Genomic DNA, 21,132 nt, shown 5'->3' on the forward strand with positions numbered 1-21,132 from the left:
CATTCAGCCCATCGAGCCTGTCCCACCATTCAATGAGATTATGATCTGTGGCCTAACTCCATATATCTTACCTTTGGCCCATATTCCTTAATACCTTTACTTAACAAAAATGTATCTATCTCAGATTTAAAGATAGCAACTGATCTAGCATCAACAGCTGTTTGTGGAAGAGAGTTCCAAACCTCTGCCATCCTTTGTGTGTTGAAAAGCTTCCTGACATCTCTCCTGATCAGTCTGGTGCTAATTTTTAGACTATGCCCCCTACTTCTAAAACCTCTAACCAGTGGCAATAGTCTTTATCTACCCTGTCAATATCTTGAAGACTTTGATCAGATCACCCCTTAACCTTCTAAATTCTAGAGAAAATGGGTAAATTTGTATAATCTCTCCTCATAATTGAAAATGTGAAGTCCAGGTATCATTCTTGCAAACCTTCACTGCACTCCATGCAAGGTCAGTATATTATTCCAGAGGCGCGGTGCCCAGATCTGCTTACAGTGCTCCAAGTGGGGTCTAACCTGGGTTTTGTATAGCTGCAGCATAACTTCTGCATCCTTATATCCAGCCCTCTAGATACAAAAGTCAGCATTCCATTAACCTTCTTGGGGCAGCATGGTGGCACAGTGGTTAGCACTGCTGCCTCACAGTGCCAGGGTCCCAGGTTCAATTCCAGCTTGGATTACTGTCTGTGTGGAGTCTGCACATTCTCTCTGTCTGCGTGGGTTTCCTCTGGGTGCTCCGGTTTCCTCCCGCAGTCCGAAACGTTAGGTGCATTGGCCATGCTAAATTCTCCCTCAGTGTACCTGAACAGGCACCGGAGTGTGGCGACTAGGGAATATTTACAGTGACTTCATTGCAGTGTTAATGTAAGCCTACTTGTGACACTAATAAATAAACTTTAAAAATTTTTGATAATTTTCTGCACCTGTTTGTGACATTTTAAAGACTGATGCACCTGAGTCCCAAGTCTCTTTGGACATCTAATATATTTAATTTCATGCTATCTAGAAAGTACCCTGATCTATCCTTTTTTGGTCCAAAATGAATAACCTCAGACTTGCCTAGATTGAAATGTCACAATTTTCTATCAATATCCCTTTGTAATTTTATCCTATCATCTATAATGTCTATGTTGCTGCCTAACTTTGTGTCATCAGTAAATTTGGATACATGACTTTCTGTGCCTTTATCCAAGTCATTAATAAATAATGTGAACAATTGGACCCTAACACAGATCCTTGTGGGACACCACTAGTCTCATCCTGCCAATTTGAGTATCTATCCAGTATCCCTACTTTCTGTCACTTGCCACTTGATCACTGTGCTACCGTGGGGTGGCACGGTAGCACAGTGGTTAGCACTGCTGCTTCACAGCTCCAGGGACCTGGGTTCGATTCCCGGCTTGGGTCACTGTCTGTGTGGAGTTTGCACATTCTCCTCGTGTCTGAGTGAGTTTCCTCCAGGTGCTCCGGTTTCCTCCCACAGTCCAAAGATGTGCGGGTTAGGTTGATTGGCCATGCTAAAAATTGCCCCTTAGTGTCCTGGGATGCGTGGATTAGAGGGATTAGCGGGTAAAATATGTAGGGATATGGGGGTAGGGCCTGGGTGGGATTGTGGTCGGTGCAGACTCGATGGGCCGAATGGCCTCTTTCTGTACTGTAGGGTTTCTATGATTTAATTTCCCAGCCATGTCGTAATTTGTCCTCAATTCTCTGGACTTCTACCTTAGTTAGCAGTCTCTTATGCGGGACTTTATCAAAACCTTGTGGAAGTCCACATAAACATCATCCATAAAGATTCCTCTGTCCATTACCCTAGTCATCCCTTCAAAAAATTCAATGAGGTTTGTTCGGCATGACCTACCTATCATGAATCCATGTTGGCTCTCTGACAACTGAAAATGCTCAAGGTGCTTATTGCCCTATCCTTGATTATAGACTCCATCAACAATTTTCCCACCACAGACGTTAAGCTAACTGGTCTTTGTATCATTCCCATTCAGTAGAATCTGTGCTTTTTTTTGCATTTTTGTAAGCCCTTTCATTTAGTTTAATGCTGTCCCTTATCTCTTTAGTTGCCCAGGGCTACTTTATTTGTGAAGTGGAGCTTTTCCTTCTCATGGGTATAAACTGAAATTGTGGAACTAAGTCATGTACTGCTGCTGCATGTTGGCATCACTGGGACTTAGAGCATTATTTCAGTGGAAGCTCTGAACTGTTACAACTTCCATTCATTGTGATGTTCCTTGAGAGTCCGATTTGAGCTTACAAACTTTCTGCCATAATTAATGAGTTGTGTACTTATGGTGAGTGAGCCAATTCTCATCCTTGATGTCATTAGTATCTAGAAACCTATCAATCTCTACTCTGAACATGCTCAGTGACTGAGCCTCCACAGCCCTTGGGGGTAGAGAATTCCAAAGAATGGCATTTGAGTCTAAAGGGGAAATGTGATGCATCTTGTAAAGCAGTAGTTTCTCTGCTTCATTTCATGATAGATTCTAACACTGTCATTGCCTCCTCATGTTCCCCGATCTCAGACACAAATTGGTTCCCAGACCACTATAGAGGAGGAAATCCTAACAGCACATATCATATCTCCATATCATAATTTTGCTGTCCAAGGGGTCCTCTATTTCCAGATCTGATTATACAGTTCTATCATAACCACAGCATAAAGTGCCAGGTGCTCGAAATTCAAATGCTAAAGATCCACATTCAGTCCCTTTGTTTGTTCTAATCTTTGCAGTTTGTTTTCTGGGTTAATAAGAATGGGGAGTGATCTCATTGAAGAGTTATTTCGGGGCTCAACAGGGTGGATGCAGGAAGGATGTCTCCCTGGTTGAGGGAGTGTCTAGAACCAGGGGACATAGTTGCAGAATACGAGGTAGGGTATTTAGGAATGAGATGAGGAGGAATTCTTTGGAATTCTCTACCCCAAAAGGCTGTGGAGGCTCAGTCACTGAGCACGTTCAAAGTAGAGGTCGATAGGTTTCTAGATACTAATGACATCAAAGGATACAGGGATAGTGCAGGATGATGGCATTTAGGTGGATCAGCCAGGATCTTTATAAATGGTGGAGTAGGCTTGAGGGGCTGAATCGTCTCCTCCTGCTCTTAACCTAAAGATTATAGTAATTGTTCATGGATTATTTTTGACATATTATGCAATGTTGATGTTTTTATGTGTCAATGTAAATATCTACTAATGTTCCATATGTGAAAGGCTTCCTATTGCAAGATCATAGTTCATTTTCAAATAAGTTTCTATCCATTTATCAAAAGAGCGTCTGAAAATATCGGTATATTCCCAGAGCACATTGAAGATGCCTGTTTATAATTCAATATGTTCAATATGATTTTTAAAAAGCTCTTATCCTCTAGATGGCAGTATTGTCTTCAAACATTGTACTTCCTGCTTTTCGGAAAGCAGACTTTCTCTCACTATGCTAGATGGCAGCACACCATCTTTCCAGACTTATACTGTAATGTGTAATCCTACCTTAAATCCCACTGCCACTGGTGAAAATGCTTTTACAGATCTATACCATTAGTGCTCAGACCGTGCTGAAAGACTCAAGCAAGCTCAACCTTAGAGTATACTGCTGCTCCATTGGGCGTGGCATCATTTGAACCTGTTGACCATTGCTCAGTGCAAATGATGACCAACCCTGTGGTTACTGGGTGGAAAATCCATTTTGATGACTGTCTTTGGAGGATGAGGCTGGGAGTTCCCTCCTCACCCTGATTTTGTGTGTTGTCTCTGTGAAATGAGCAAGTAGCTGTTATTTTGACTCCTTGATGGAGAATGTAAGTATGATTGAAGAGACTTTGTGGTTGGCCTTAGCACTGGATGACGGGATTGAATTTTATTGGGTGAGGTGTTAAAGAACAGTGCCTGCTTAACTGCATTAGTGGAAAAGAGCAGAGCCAAGGACCTGTGCCTTACCCATCTCTTCCTTCCCCAAGACACCATTTTATTAACTCGATCTCTACTCCTTCTCCAGCACTCCTCATCAGATACACCTTATTAGCTTGACTTTCTTAAATTAATGTGTTTAGCGAGGAAAAAAAAACTCGTCTTGCCAGTTTCTAGTCATCTGTTCCTGTATGAATAATTGATTCTAACCCAGTTAGGTGCTTAGAACTTTCAGTGGGCCCCGCTGAACAGTGTGAAAGAGAGGTTCTTATTCAAATGTGTGACAACACAACATATATCTCCACTCTATACTGTTGTAGACCAAGGAAGCAGAAATAAAACAAGTTCCACGTGAATGGGGGATAACATGTGTCACCTCCATAAATAGTGCTTTCTCCCAGCCATTGCCCCACTGGGCTGACTGATGCATCACGTTCTAATCACTGGAATTATTTTCCTTTTGAAAGTTCGTTTAAAAAGCATAATCACTGTATAATCATTCTGAATCCACACTGCAGTAGCGTAATTAGCAATTGCATTGTCTTCCGTTGAGCTGAAACCAAAGCACAAAGGGAACATAGTACACCATCAGACCTATCCTTTTACAGTGCCCTCTTACCTAATTCTTCGCTGGCTTTGTGTTAATGTCGAGCATAAACAGAGCAAACACTACGAACTAGGGAAGTAAGTTTTGATCTGAAACATAACTTTGCTTATAAATTACCAAGTCAACCATCTCACAGATATCACAGCTGTTTCTGTTCTTTGGTTCTTTCTATCCCTTTCAAGCACTGAAATGTTGTGGTCAAATGCAATTTTTCTCTGCATCTCACAGTTTTTGATGTGAGTATTTTTCCTGTGGAGCAGTACCTTGCCCAAATTTAAGCCTTTATATACTGTATCAGCACAAGTATTTGATTCAGTTTTATGAATTTTAAATTGTTATGGAAAATCGACTTCTTATAAATACAGAAGTTCCACAACCAAGCTAGGTTGGCTGTAAAACTGGGTGGGTTGGGGTGGAGGGGGGAATATTTTACCTTTTGTCCGATTGGGGACCATCACATCAAGGGTTGCATACTGTTCGTGCACTAAAGTTTTGGATTGTGAAAGGTCTTGATTTTCAAGTTTTGAGGCTTTTTCGTCAATATTCAAGTAGAAACTAAACAATAAAAATGTAAGACTACAGTACTTGTGAGGATTCATTTTTTCCTACTCGAGTCTGTCCAAACATATTGATCTGTCTTTTTTAAAGAGGATTCTTTGTTATGATCAAATATGCTTTTGGCAAGGAGAAACTGAGAGCAGCCTTTTCTAGTTTGTTTGACATGGCAACAGTGAATTGGTTTAAAATTATAGTAAAATTGTCAACTGATCGAACCCACCAGCGGGTCCTTTCACTGTAGCAATTGTTTATAGAAACAGAGGATATTTTCAGTAAATGTCATTGGATCTAGTGTCTTATTTCCTGGTTTTTGCTCCCATGCCCTTGAAATGTAATTGGAAAGCTATTTTCGTTTGTACAAGTGTACAGAATGCACAGAAGGTGTGCAAGAGAGAGAGTGTGGCATGGGTTTACAGTGATATTCCTGTGGGCTCATAAAGTGATTGGTTTGCTATGTTACAGACCATAGCACACTTTTGTGTATCTTTTTCCATGCTAGGCTGCATGTGTGACTGGAAAGCAAAAGTGTTTATGCAATGATTTATTATTCTTCTGGGGCTATTTTATTAGCCTTCAAACACTGCCAGTTACAACGGTCAAGCCTACTTTTGGCTCCTGATAGTTGAAGTGTTGACATTAGTGAGGAAAAGGAGCAGCAGAACGCAATATTCCCAATAGTACTCAGTACCAACACATTAACTTAAAACTAATCTTGACTGACAGTAAAAGAGAAAATAAACCTTGTTCCTGGCTTCCATTCTTTATTGCCCCATCCTTGTTTGTGTGGTATGTCTCTTTTTGGGTCAGTTTGTCTCTCATTTTTCTGTCTGACATTCTATCCACAGACCTTACATATTGCTTCCTTTTCTAATTTTTCTCTCAGCGTTAGTCTTTCACTGACCTGTACCCACTTTTGTGTGGTTTCTCCTTCTGAGTGCAACAGTGCACTTGAATGCTACTGATTACTTTAGGATAGCTTCATTGATATTAAGTACCATCTTAAAAATCCTAATTCCACGGAATTGTACGTAAATTTTATTACAGAAAAAAAAATTACGTTTAAAGATCTGCATTTATATAGTGCCTTTTGCAACGTCAAGATGTCTCAAAGGTGCTTTGCAACCAATTAATATTTTTGAAGTATTGTCACTGTTACAATGGATGACACGTGGCAGTCAGTTTGCCCGCTACAAAGCCCCCATGCAGCAAAGAGATCATCTGTTTCAGTGATGTTTGTAGAATATTGGCCAGAATGCCGGGGGAGCTCCCCTGCTTTTCTTCAGAAATATGGCTGTGGGATCTTCTACACCCCCTGAGGGGGCAGTTGGACCTCAGTGTAACATTTCATCCAAAATGCAGCACCTCTGACAGTGCAGCACTCCCACAGCCTTGACTTTGTGCTTTATTTTGTGGAGTGGAAATTGAAACCACAGCCTCTGACTCTGCAAAAATGTTATCCATTGAGCCACAGCTGACCCTTTGTGACTATTATTTACGAACTGTGTATTTGTGGTTTATTTTGCTGAGTCCTATTCTTGTATTAATTTCCATCTGAATGGCTGCTTCATTGGTAAAGCTTAGAAAATCTTGCTGTATGAGTCTTTTTCCCCTTGGTCCTCTTGAACTGAGCCATTATACATTCAAAGCAGTGCACAAACAAGGTAGTTTTACTCAATGCCCAGATTGCCATGTGATGAAAAGAATGTTTTTTTAAAAATACATAAACAGACATTGGTGATGTTAAAACACTACCTGTACTGGGTGCACTATCGACACCAATAATATGACTAGGAAAGAACATATATGAGGCATTATGCATTGTTCTCTGTGGAGACTCCCATATGTGTATATGCAGGGTAATTGATATCAGTAATTGGTGAAATAAGGGGGTCAAATGAAAAATGCGTTATGGAAAATCCCTGTCTTTTTTGCCTTTGTCTCCCCTTGTTAGATGCTGAATCTTGCTAGAGATTTAAAAAAATTCTTTCATGGGATGTGGTTTAGGTACACCCACTCTTAGGAAGCTCTTAGGAAGGAAGCTCCAAGATTTTGACCAAGCACCAACGATGGAGCAATTGGAGGGGAGCTCACAGGTGGTAATATTCGCAAATGTCTGCTGCTCTTGACCTTCTAGGTGTTGGAAGTAACAGGTTTGGAAGATACTGTCAAAGGAGCCCTTGTAAGTTGTTGCAATGCATCTTGGAGATGGTACAAACTGTTACCACCGTGTGTCAATAGTGGTTGGTCGATAGGTGTCCATCAAGCGAGCTGCTCTCCTGGATTGCATCAAGTTTCTTGTGTTATTGGAATTACACTTTGCCAGGCAAGTGGAGAGTAGTCACACTCCTGACTTGTGTCTTGTAGATGGTGGACAGGTTTTGTGGATTTAGGAGGTGCGTTACTTGTTCCAGAATTCCTAGCCTCTGACCTAATGGCACACTTAGTCAAATTCCCCTGGATGTCACTCTCACCTCACCAACTTCAGCTCTTTTGTCCATGTTTAGACCAAGGCTATAATGGGGTCAGGAGCTGAGCAACCCTAGGAGAATCCAAGCTGAGCGACAGTGTGCAGGTTATTGTTAAGAAAGTGCTACTTAATAGCACTGTTGATGATCCCTTCCTTTGCTGTTAATTGGGGGTAGACTGATAGAGTAGTAATTGGCTGGTTTAGACTTTTCCTGTTTTTTGTGGACAGGATGTACCTGGGCAATTTTCCATATTGTGGGGTAGATGCCAATGTTGTAGCTGTACTGAAACAGTTTGGCTAAGGACGCGGCAAGTTCTGGCGCACAGGTTTTCAGTACTATTGCCGGAATGTTATCAGGGCCCATTGCCTTTGCAGGATCCAATGCCTTCAGCCATTTTTTGATATCAAAGTGAATGAATCAACTTGGCTGAAGACTGACATCTGCGAGGTTGGGGACCTCAGTGGGAGGCCAAGATGGATCATCCACTCAGCACTTCTGGCTGAAGATGGTTGCAAATGTTTCAGTCTTGTCTTCTGCACTGAGGTGCTAGGCTCTTCCCCCATCATTGAGGATGGGGATATTTGTGGATCTCCTCTTCTGGTTACTTGTTTAATTGTGTACCAGCATTCATGACTGAATGTGACGAAAGTGTAGTGCTTTAGTCTGATCTGTTGGTTGTGGAATTGTTTAGCTCTGTCTATTGCTTCTGCTGTTTGACACCAAGTAGTCCTATGTTGTAGCTTCACCAGGTTGACACCTTGTTTTCAGGTATGTCTGTTGCTTCTCCTGATATGCCCTCCTGCACTCTTCATCGAACCAGAATTGATCCCAGGCTTTGTGGTAATGTTAGAATGGGGGAACGCCGGGCCATGAAGTTACAGATTGTGGTTGAGTGCCATTTGCTGCTGCTGATGGCCCACAGTGCATAGTAGATGCCCTGTTTTGAGTTGCTAGATCTGTTAGAAATCTATCCCATTTAGCGTTGTGATGGTACCACACAAAACAGGGTAGGGTATCCTCATTGGGAAGATGGGATTTTGTTGCCACAAGGACTGTGTGGTGGTCAGGATGAAGTCCAATTGAATTTTACCTCTTGTTAGTTCCCTCACCAACTACCACAGGCCCAGTCTAGCAGCTATAATATTCAGAGCTCAGCCAGCATCATCAGTACAGCGCTACAGTTGATGATGGAGATTGAAGTCCGCCAAAGAGAGAGCTTCTGTGCTCTTGCCACCCTCAGTGGTGTACAACTTAGAGTAATGATTGATCAGCTGAGGGCTGAGCAGTAGGTGGTCATCAGCAGGAGGTTTCCTTGCCCATATTTGATCTGATGACTCCGGTTTGCTCCCACAATCTGAAGACGTGCTGGTTAGGGGCATTGACCCGAACAGGCGCCGGAGTGTGGCGACTAGGGGAATTTCACAGTAACTTAATTGCAGTGTTAATGTAAGCCTTGTGACTAATAAATAAACTTCTGATGCTCTGAGACTTTCATGGGATCCGAAGTCAATGTTCAGGGCTCCCAGATCAACACCATTCTGACTCTATATCAGTGTGCCACTACCTCATGTGGGCCTGTTCTGCTGGTGGGGCAGGACATAACTAGGAATGATGATGGTGTTGTTTGGGACATTGTCTGTGAGATATGATTCCGTGAGTATGGCTATGTCAGGCTGTTGCTGGACTGGTCTGTGGGATAGCACTGTTTCCGGGGCCTGTTTCCATAAGCCTTGTAGCCCTCTAATGTTTTAAGTGGCTATTAATTTGTGACTTCAACAGTGAAGTTGACAAGCTATTTGGTTACAGAAGGTGTCACAGTCAACTGAAACCCTGTCTTCATTGGACAGCTACACAAGATCACATTCTAGCATTCATTGCTAGGTTGCTATCCAAAGCACAAACTGTGGCTTTCTTTTCCGCCCTTCCTAGCATGGGGCACCGAGGCAAGTAATATTGTTGCTGTCTGTGAACTAACCAAGTACAGATTAAAAAGTTTTTTAAAAAAGTTTATTTATTAGTTACAAGTAAGGCTTACATTAGCACTGCAATGAAGTTACTGTGAAATTCCCCTAGTCGCCACTGTCTGGCGCCGTTTGGGTCAGTGCACCTCACCTGAATGTCTTTCAGAATGTGGGAGGAAACCGGAGCACCCGGAGGAAACCCACGCAGACACGGGGAGAACGTGCAAACTCCACACAGACAGTGACCCAAGCTGGGAATCGAACCCGGGTCCCTGGCGCTGTGAAGCAGCAGTGCTAACCAGCGTGCCACTGTGCCGCCCCAGATTAGGAGTTGAATTTGGAGTTTGGCCTTTGTGGCTGTATTTGCCTACTAAACTATTTGTAGAATTTCCCTGCATTGTCTATGGGGTGATCATTCCTGGAAATGGAGTCTGTCACTATCATCGAGGCCTTCCATGCCCGTTGGGCACCACAGGGATTGGGGTATTTTATTGATCCCTTCAGTCACATTTTATTTTGATGTTTCAGTTTCCCCCTGAGATTCTATGGGGTGATCATGTGGAACTGCTGACCACCAATTGTACTGTACAGAAACACTGAAGGCTCCACAGTGTGGCATTTAGACAGCTAAACTGGGGAGCTAACCACACAGATTTGCTGACCAGTTGGTTTGGCTTGTTGCACATATTTGACTATAAACACTTGTGGGCTACATGTTCAAATCTGTTGCTATTTCTCCTCTTCCAACTCATCATCAACCCTTTTCAGGCAGCCCTTCACGTTCCTAGTTTTATTTTACACTCTGGCAGGCCTGGGCTTGATAATGGTTATAATGGCCTTTGGCTTATGTCCATCTTAAGTAGCTGTGAACTTTGAAACCTGTTGTGTATTTGTTTTTAAACTTTACTGCCCAGGTTTACCTTGGAATATGTCATGTGGAGAGACTAATTTTCTTCAAACATTGTGTTGTTTGAGACTAGCATCACTTCCTGTTGTAAAAATACAATTTTTTTCCTGTTCATAATTATAGATCTTGTTTCAAGGAGACTGATGGCAAAAATGTAATTTTAGTTTCATTGTACATCTGTCTTGTTAAGTGCTTTAGGAAATGTAGCAGACAACCATTGATCTTGTTCACCATCGATCTGTAGGCATTAGTCCTGAGCTTAAGACTGTCATGCAGCTTCCATTACCTTTCATTGCCAAATATAGCACCCTCTTGTAACAAAACAGGAGCTCAGTCAGCCAGGGCAATTTTCCACATTAGATTTTCAGACGGGAAATCTTTTTTGTAGGACATGGTCATTTCATGCATCTATTGAATGTGTTGTCTCAAATGGTGATTTGATTTGATTTATTGTTGTCATATGTATTAGCATACAGTGAAAAGTATTGTTTCTTGCATGCTATACAGAGAATACCGTTCATAGAGAAGGAAACGAGAGAGTGCAGAATGTAATGTTACAGTTACAGCTAGGGTGTAGAGAAAGATCAACTTAATGCAAGGTAGGCCCATTCAAAAGTCTGATGGCAGCAGGGAAGAAGCTGTTCTTGAGTCGGTTAGTACATGACCTCAGACTTTTATATCTTTTTCCTGACGGAAGAAGGTGGAAGAGAGAATGTCCGGAGTGCGAGGGTTCTTTAATTATGCTGGCTGCTTTGCCAAGGCAGCGGGGAGTACAGATAGAGTCAATGGATGAGAGGCTGGTTTGCGTGATGGATTCATCAAGGGCTGACAATTTCTAGACCTTGGCACAGATTGTAATTGTATGAGAAAGCAGATATGGCTTTGGAAGGACGTAGTAACAGAATTAAAACCAGGCAGGATTCGAATGATTTGTATGGCAGATGTGGTTTTCTAGCTCCCTTGTCTGGTCTCCGTACCCCTCCCTATCTCTAACCATTTTCAGCCTATATTCCTTCAAGGTAGCTCTGTACCTCCAATTTTGGACTCCTGGGCATCATTTGTCATTATGGAATACTGTGTACAGTCTGGTCACCCTATTATAGAAAGGATATTATTAAGTTAGAAAGAGTGCAGAAAAGATTTACTAGGATGCAACTGGGACTTGATGGTTTGCGTTATAAGGAGAGGCTGGATAGACTGGGACTTTTTTCTCTAGAGCGTAGGAGGCTGAGGGGTAATCTTATAGAGGCCTATAAAATAATGAGGGGCATAGATCAGCTAGAGAGTCAATATCTTTTCCCAAATGTAGGGGAGTCTAAAACTAGAGGGCATAAGTTTAAGGTGAGAGAGGAGAGATACAAAAGGGTCCAGAGGGGCAATTGTTTCACTCAGAGGGTGGTGAGTGTCTGCAACGAGCTGCCTGAGGTAGTAGTAGAGGCAGGTACAATTTTGTCTTTTAAAAAGCGTTTAGACAGTTACATGGGTAAGATAGGTATAGAGGGATATGGGCCAAACGCAGGCAATTGGGACTAGCTTAGGGGTTTTAAAAAAAAGGGGCGACATGGACAAGTTGGACCGAAGGGCCTGTTTCCATGCTGTAAACCTCTATGACTCTATTAGTGATTGCGTCTTCTGTCAGCTGGCCCTAAACCCTGGGATTTCCTTCGTAAACCTCTCTGTTCCTCAATCTCTCTCTTGCGCTCTCTTGTTTAAGACACTTTTCAAAACCTATCTTTTTTACCATGTGTTTTGTCACCTGTCCTTGTAACTCCCTGTGTGCCAAATGTTGTTCAGTAATGCTCTTGTGATGCACCTTGGGTTGATTTGCTATAATAAAGACGCTATATCAATGTCGGTTGTTTTATGACAACCTGGAACACTCTGCCCATGACGGTGGTGGGAGTGGGAACAGAACATGATTTCAAAAGGAAATTGGATGGGTGCTTGAAGGAAATAAACATGCAAGGCCATGGGGATCGAGCGGGGAAGTGGGACTGACTAGATTGCTCAGAGCTGACATAGACTCAATGGGCCAACTGGCCTCCTCCTGTGCTGTAAATAACTGTGACTCTATAAATGGGAGTTTCTTTTACTGGATTTCTTAGCTTAAAAATGTAATCTATTCAGAGATATCATCTGAAAAAATGTTTCCTGAAACGATTCTGGGAGCAAGACTCCTTTTGGCTCTAAAAGAAATGTATAACAAAACAAAAAAGTCAGTCAAGTAAATACAGTCAATTGTTTACCCAGATTCATATCCTGGTTAGCAATCGTCAAGTGGTAGAAATTATTAATATGCATCATTGAGCTTTGTTGATAATCTATTAAGGATATAACAAAGATAGCACTTGTCTGACATGAAGGATAAACATCTTTTGTGCTTCGTGTGCTTATTATGAAACTTGCTGTCCAGTACCATTGTCTTGCAGACTGACCTCTTAAAAGTGAGCTTGTATTTTCAAAGGATTTTAGAATTTAAGAATCAGCCTTTTGATGTAGCAGTTAGTTACTGTTTAGACCTAGCTTCAGTAATTGTGAAGGCAAGACGTGTTTCTCAAGGTAGCTGTCCCTACATAGCTGCACAAAAGACTAACCAGTATTGATCAGGTAGCTGCTTCCATTTTGAGAGTGTGAAAGATCTGTGAGGAACTCACCCAGTGGATTTGTCTGTTCAGCTCTTTCAAGAAGTGATTCAAGCTGCTGTTACTTGAACTGACTTCAGCAACTTGCTCCTGCTCCTTGTTTTTGCCTGAAGTTTTTTTGTGGTTTATTCTGTTTAAGTATCTGGAGTGTGAGATGTTTGCCTTCTGTAGAGATGGCATATAATGGAAATTCAGTATGCAATTCAGAGACAAAAAACATTCATTCATAGCATACTATTACTGGCAACTTCTGCACATAAAGCTTCACTTCAGTCCATAAGTGGTGTCTGATTGCCTGTGGGAGCTGACCTTTGTGTTTGGCTCGTAAAAGTTTACCAAAACTTGAATTGAAACAGTACTGTCACTGTTAACTACATGTTGTTGGAGCACATGATAAAGAGTATGTGAAAAGCAATAGGCCATTCAGTCCCTTTAAGCCTGTTTTGCCATTTATTTAGATCATGGCCGACCTGTATCTTAACTCCATCTACCCACCTTGGTTGTATAGTCCATAATGACTTTGCCTAACAAAAATCTATTAATCTCTATTTTGTAATTTGCAACTGGCCTAGGCCCCAGCAGAATTTTGAGAGAGAATAAGTTCCAGATTTCTATTACCCTTTTGTGCAAAGAAGTGGAGAACAACTTTCTGATCTTGCTGAGTTTTTAAAAATCTTTATTTATTGAGGCGGGTTGCCTCACATTCTTTAAAAAGTACCTGGATGAGCACTTGGCACATCATGACATTCAGGGCTATAGGCCAATTGCTGGTAAATGGGATTAAGTAGGTAGGTTAGGTGGTTCTCACGTGTCAGTGCAGACTTGATGGGCCGAAAGGTCTCTTCTGCACTCTAGGAATTTGTGATTCTTGCGCTGCTCTGTGAAATCCTACAAACGGTACATTTCCTTTGGTGCAAGGTGGTCCAGACACTGATATGATGCTGGATGAGTGGATTCTTTTGACGGCTGTCTGTACTGAAGCATTCATGTGTTTGGGAAAGATTGGTTCGAAATTTGCATCCAGAATAAATTGCTCTCAGCTAAATTTTGATTCTGAGACCCCCCAGATGAAAACAGTTCAAATGCAAGAGAATATCACAGCCAACCATAGTTGACATTTTCTGTGGACAAATTAGAATTTTGACTTAACCCTCAGCTAATTGCAAGGACCTGGTGCCAAATATAGTGTACTTTTGAACACAGCTAATTTGGTTGGCATTATAGAGAGGTGAAGGTTGGCCAGAATTCTGGCTGCTGATTGTGTCCCGTACCGATATCAGGGCTGGATCAGACTGGGATGGCATACTGTGGCCCACGGTATCTGCCAGATTCGGACAGGAATAAGGACCACTTGGGCAACATACTGGAGAGTGGCCATTGAAATTAGGAGTTTAACCCTTCAGTAGAGGAAGGTAAATGAGAGAAGATTTGAAATTGGGGAATGGTGGTGATGGGAAAGAGTCTTACAGCGTTCCAAATGTGATCATCAAAATGGTTCTTAAATTGATTTTTCAGGATTAACATGATCCTTTAGAATTAACATGATACAACACTAGCTGTGACCATAGCAGCATGACGTACAAATCATGTAACCGTCAGTGCTAAATCTCCAAAGTATTATAAGGGAAAATATTTAATAGACTTCAATTGTCCTTCTGACCACAAGAAATCTGCCTTCTGGTTCAGTGTTTTGATTCAGGTATCTTTAAAGGCTGCAACTAAACCAACTAAACTGATCTAAGTGTTTTTTTTATTTGTTCTTGGGACGTGAGTGTCAAAGATAGGGCCAACATTTATTGTTAATCCCTAACAACTGAAACATAGAAGATAGGAGCAGGAGGAGGCCATTTGGCCCTTCAAGCCTGCCCTGCCATTCATTACAATCATGGCTGATCGTACAACTCAATAGCTTAATCCTGCTTTTTCCCCATAACCTTTGATCCCGTTCGCCCCAAGTGCTATATTTATCTGCCTTATGAATATATTCAATGTTTTGGCATCAACTACTTCCTGTGGTAATGAATTCCACAGGCTCACCACTCTTTGGGTGAAGAAAGGTGGTTATGAATTGACCATCTTGGAGTGGAGCGGGAATCACGTAAGTGTGGGAGGTTTCCTTCCCTTTGGTTGTTAAACCTTAACTGGCACCAGTTTTATTTTTAAATTCTAGAATTAAAATTCTCAGCGTGCCATGGTGGAATTTGAACTCCCATTCATTGGGTTACTAGCCCATGCTTCTGGATTGCTAGTCCAGTAACATGACCATTGCACTGCCACATCCTTAAAGATTAAAAATATGGTTGATCTTTTCTCGCAAAGAGTGTAACACCAACTCAGCAGGCTTAGCATCTTCTCCTCTTAGATCTCAAGAAGAGAGCCAGATGTTAAGTTTAAAAAATAAAGATGATAAAAAATGCAATCTGCACTCCAGGGACAATTACTCTTTTCTACAACTTGCAATGTATTATTTATCCAGCCATGGAAGAAGGGAATGCAGTTTGGAATCTGCAGTACAGAATCTGGAATGCATCCTCCAATGTTGGCTTTTGGAAGCCTTTACTTTTACAGTCAGATACCAGACAATAATTACGTTTTATTTTCTGACTGTCATAAAGATCAATTAAATATGTTGAATAATTGATATAACTCACTACTTGGACTTTCTGAATTTTTAAAGTAGAATTCTTTTGAGGTGAATGTCGGGCATCCTCACGAAATCTTAAGAAAAAAGTTAATTTTGACATTTTATTTAAAATTTATGAATGGAAGTCAAACACTGCTTCTTAACGCCTCCAAATCTATTCTAATATGTCAGAGTATGGACAGAATTCCACTTTCTGGCTTTGGGTCTATCGCCCAGAGCAGGAGCAGAATTATTGATTGCAATTGATAAGAACCTTCCTGAGACCATGCCTTTAATGGGAAACCTGATCATAACTCAGCTGTTTTATTTTAAGCATTCTCAGCTGCCACTTTGTATTCATGTCCGAGTCTTGTTGGTGAACATTGGCAGACTCTTTGACCACAGTGTGGCATCACAGTCAAGCCTGATCCTGTCCTCACCCAGTATTGGCATGGGACAGAGTCAGCAACAAACTTCTGGCCAACGTTCGCCTCTCTCTAATGCCAAATAAATTAGCTTTGTTTACTAGTGCAAAGCATTTGGTGTCAGGTTCTTCACATCTCTGCAATTAGCAGTGGGATTAAATTCAAATTCTAATTTCAGAAAGCTTTAACATAGAAACATAGAACATTTATGACCCTGAAGGAAACCGTGTCCATGCTGGCCGGTAGAGCCAGCCAGCCTCCTCTAATCCTATTTTTTAGCCTTTGGTACATAGTCTGTTGTAGATGTGGAATTATTAATTTCACATTATTAAGAAATTTTCTAAGACCCTTCCTTTAATGGTAAATTTAACCATAACTTTGCTGTTCCATTTTAAGCATCATTCTCAGTTGCCACTTTATGTTTAAGTAAGGCAATTCTCTTTCATAGCTGATTGGTTCTGTAGGTTCTAATGAAGTGCATCATCATATACACAAGAATTCCCAATTAGCTGATTACCTGAAACAAGGAAATTAAATTGGGTAAATTTCAGATATATGAGATGTCAGACGATTGTGTAATACAGCATTAATAACGAAAGAGCAATGCAATTAACGTAAATGGAACTAAAGCATTAAGTACTGAATTTAATCCCATTTTAATATTTGTATAGTTGCAGTCTAAACTGCTGTTGATTTATAGTTATTAATGAAGGCTATTGGTAGGTTAACTGAAAGACAGAAACCCATTGACTATGAAAGTTGATCGGTAAGTTCTGTTCTACAGAAACATTCCTTCCTCTTGAATGCATCAAATGATGTAAATTTCCTGAAACCAATTTGGATCAGAAACAAGTCATGAATTACTAATGAATAGAAACATGATTGACAGAATATCAAAGTGTTACAGCATTATGCTTTGCATTGCACTCCCGCTGGCTTACCTTGGGGGTGTGGGTGGGGGTATCAACAGGTGATTATTTGTCAGTTCAACATCTTTTATGTCCATAAATAATTTTGTTCTAAGTACCACATAGACACTGTAAATCCAAAAGCCACCATTCAAACAAAGAAAAACAAACCACTTTGGTACATGATGAGACTTTTGGACATGAAAGATATTCGAGTCACTTGGTGGGGAGGTTGGATTTCACTCAGCATGAGTCATCTTAATTTGCTCCATACCCCAGTTAAACTTCTCTGCTAAAGAGAGCATCCCTCTGTAAGATAACTGTGTAGTAGAACTGTGCACAATATTGTTGCACCTCGTTGCCCTTGCCTGTGCTTTCCTGCTCAGTAACTGGCTGCCAGGAGACACGTAGAAATTATTTTGTTTCTCTGTTTGTCTTCAAAGAAAATCTGGCACACACTGTGCCTTATTTTAGTACCTCCTGGTGACAGTACTGTTGCAGCCACATTTGCAATTCCTAGACATGTTAGGAATTGCAAATGTGGCTGCAACTTCCAGAACTCTGCAGCCTTGCACCCGCCTGCATGGGAGCCCCTTTGTTAATTATATAGGGGTAATTGGGTTTAATTTACTGTGTACCTTTAAAGTGTCAGCAATCTAAAAGTTAAATATATGTTGGATGATTGCTTACACACGACCGTTTTGACATTTTTAATGCATAAAAATGTTCTTTTGTGTTTCATTTAGGCCCAAGGTCAGACTTTCAAATTTCCAGACATTTTTCCTCAAAAAGATCAAACTCCTGAACCAGGCTCTATGGAAGACATCCAAAATAAGTTTCTGGAAGATGAGAAGCAGAAACAGAAAGCAGACCCGCGGCGAGGAGGCGTCACTGACTGGTTTGGACTTTAAGAGAAACAACTTTTCAAAAGTTGTACGTGCATTTTTTTTTAAAAAAGAAAATATTATTTTCCAGAAAGCTTGCTGACCAAGCATGAACCAAGTATTTTGTTTTGAAGGAGTGTCAGCTTGGTAGGTCTCAGATGCTTCATGTTATTCCTTGTGAGGGGTACCTCCTGTGGACATTTTGTTCATCTTGTGTTAACATTTGCCGAACAACAGCTGTTCTTTAATAAGTGATTTAAGTAGACTCTTGTAATCCATCATGCAGTGCTCCATTGTAAAGGTGGGCTTGGAGCGAGTTTTGTCTGATGATTGGAAACCTGGCTCCCAGTAACTGGTGCAAACTGCAGGGCCCTCTTCCTCTGGACTCGGAGCTAGGAACCCTTTGGGTGCTGTGATTTTTGTCAATGTATATGTAAACACGTGTGACAGCACTCTGAAGGCTTAAATTAATTTGAGAAAAATTAAATGTTGGTGGAGCAAAGTGAAGATATTCTGAGGCCAGATGTCGTGTGAAATGATCACACCTTCCAAGGAATTTATTGGGTTCTCTGTACACTATTTTTGACAAATAATCCAATTTGAAACTCCTCATTCTTGTTCAAGCAGCGGTCTAATATATCATGTGGTGATGTTTGAATAAAAAAAAGGAAAGAATTATTGCATTAGCAGGTTTGTGTCACATCCAGGAACCATGAAAAACTAATATTTTATGATTTCCCAGCACAAGTTCTGAGAAAAGCCAACTTTGATGTATTCCTATTCCACAATGTTGTGTTTTCAGACTTGTCCGTTATTTAAGGTGGAGGCAAGTAAAAGTGCAGGTTACCCAAGATATTGTGTGACATTAGTACCATCCACTTAGAATCCAGCATGGGTCTAAGAAAGAGAAACCCAAATAGAGTAGCACATAAGCCGTGGTATTTAAGAACAATCTGATGTGCTAAGACAATGTCCCGATGTCTTGCTCAGTGCAATCATCAGTTCCCGGATGAATATTGCAAAGCATTCCGCTTGTTTGTTAAATTCACAAGTAAGTGAACAGTTATAGAAATAGCGCACACCAGTGCCTTTAAGGAGAGGGGATGGTGAGTGGAAAGCTGGCTTGGACAATACCACCCATCATCTGTTCAGTCATTGGAGAGGCTATTAATGACTTTATTAGAAGAAAATTGGTCTAAGCTTGGAACCAAGGTGTGGTGATAGGCAGCAACATTTGGGGGGGGGTGGGGTTGGGGGGAGGAGATGTACAGTGCACTGTAAACTGATAATTCAATGTATCATTTTCACAAACTTGAAATTTAAATCTGTCAGAACTTTGGATGCTGTGACCTTCCTGTCCTCTTTAATGTAGTTGCTTTATTTATAATGGCTTCATTATTTTCATATACAGTCTTTTACAAATATTAAGATAAACTGGCAATTTTTCCTGTAATAAGCAATTACAGACAGTTAGCATTTTTCTTTTTGATCACAGTTACTTTTATGGAAAATCTTAGAAACTGTTATTTTATCAATGAGATCAAAATTGTGTATTAAGTATGCATCAGTGATGGGGTTCGATAGGTGTCAACTCGTATCACAAATCACTATGGGTCTAGTTAAATAATTTCTGTAAGTGATGAATGTTGATGAGCAGTTCTGGCTGGCTGAGTGCCTGCTAACTCTAATGTAGGGAAGACTGCTGTCCTGAGGTTTTTTATATAATGCAGTTAAATGAATCATAGAAGAAATCATAGAAACCCTACAGTGCAGAAAGAGGCCATTCGGCCCATCGAGTCTGCACCGACCACAATCCCACCAAGGCCCTACTCCCATATCCCTACACATTTATCCGCTAATCCCTCTAACCTACGCATCTCAGGACACTAAGGGACAAGTTTAGCATGGACAATCAACTTAACCCACACATCTTTAGCGTGTGGGAGGAAACCGGAGCACCCAAAGGTAGGAGAGAATATTGAATCTGGGTGCAATCCTGTTGTGCCAGTCACAAGCTAGGATAGTTTGCGAGGGTGAAGATAGTTATTTTATTTCCAGTTTATATTTGACTGTGTTCTAGAGCAGGGGTCTCCAAACTACAGCCCGCGGGCCACATCCGGCCTGCGGCGGGTCACATCCGGCCTGGATATGATAAATTTTATTCATTCATTTATAGAACTGATTTTTTTCTTTGGCCCGCGAAAATGTGTAGAATATACGATGTGGCCCTCGTACTGAAGAGTTTGGAGACCGCTGTTCTAGAGGACAGGATTTAATCACACTTTCATGTATAATAGCTAGTTTCTCAGGAAATACTTCCACCTGTAGAAGATCAGGACCTCTGTCAGTGAAAGAAAGACTCAATAGGCTGAATTTTTGGGGCTCCACCAAAGACAGGAATGGAGGCAGGGAACGTTGGACATACTGGTGCTGGACAGCATGCCGATTTCTACGGTGCTGACCCTGGTGCTGGCAATAATGAGCAGAGAAGGGAGATGTGCCATCCTTCATTTGAGATGCTAAAGGAACAAAAAATGTGTACATTTCTAAAGTGCCTTTCATGACCTCCGGATGTTTGAAAGTGTTTTACATCCACTGTAGCCGTTGTGGTAATGTAGGAAATGCAGCAGCCAAATTTGTACACAGCCAGCTCCCAAAAACGATAATGTGATAATGACCAGGTAATCTGATTTTAGTGATGATGATCAAGGGATAAATATTGACTTGGACATGGGCAGAATTCCTTGAGCTGGCTTCAAAGTAGTAACATAGGATTTTGAATGTCTTCCTAAGAGACCGAATTGGGCCTCAATTAAACATCTCATCTGATGTCAGCATCTCTGACAACGTAGCACTCCTTCGGTATTACGCTCAAGTGTTAGCCTAGAATTTTTGGGGGTTCCAGTCTCTGGACTTCTAACCCAGAGGGTGAGAGTACCACTATAGCAAGGTACCATCTACTCCCCAAGTGAAAGATCCCATGGCCCTGTTTTCAAGGGAGTTTTCCCCTGTGTCCTGGCGAAAGAGTAAAACAGATTGTTTGGTCATAGTTGTATTGCTGGTTATGGGACCTTTCTAAGATTGCCTGCTGTGTTTCCTACATTACAACAGTGCCTACACCTCAAAAATATTTAATGGGCTGCAAAGCACTCTGACATCTTGAGGTCGTGAGAGGCGCGCTGGATAAATGCAAGTTGTCTCCTGTGTCTCTCGGTTTGTTTGTTGCATGGA

At 41.3% G+C, this 21,132-nt stretch overlaps 1 protein-coding gene across 2 annotated transcripts in view; it reads left to right on the forward strand.

Annotated features, from left to right (window-relative positions):
- The window catches only part of mrpl23 (mitochondrial ribosomal protein L23), an 88,965-nt gene that overhangs the window by 31,098 nt on the left and 36,735 nt on the right, over positions 1-21,132 (forward strand). The window contains exon 5 of one of the 2 annotated variants that reach the window (XM_078220470.1): positions 17,764-17,950. In XM_078220470.1, coding sequence (XP_078076596.1) covers positions 17,764-17,928 — 165 coding nt within the window. In that variant the 3' untranslated portion in view covers positions 17,929-17,950. Of the gene's footprint in view, positions 1-17,763; positions 18,574-21,132 lie in introns of those variants that run through there. The other variant, XM_078220468.1, reaches the window with a different exon arrangement.

This window comes from Mustelus asterias, chromosome 9, assembly GCF_964213995.1.
Source record: "Mustelus asterias chromosome 9, sMusAst1.hap1.1, whole genome shotgun sequence".
Taxonomy (NCBI): domain Eukaryota; kingdom Metazoa; phylum Chordata; class Chondrichthyes; order Carcharhiniformes; family Triakidae; genus Mustelus; species Mustelus asterias.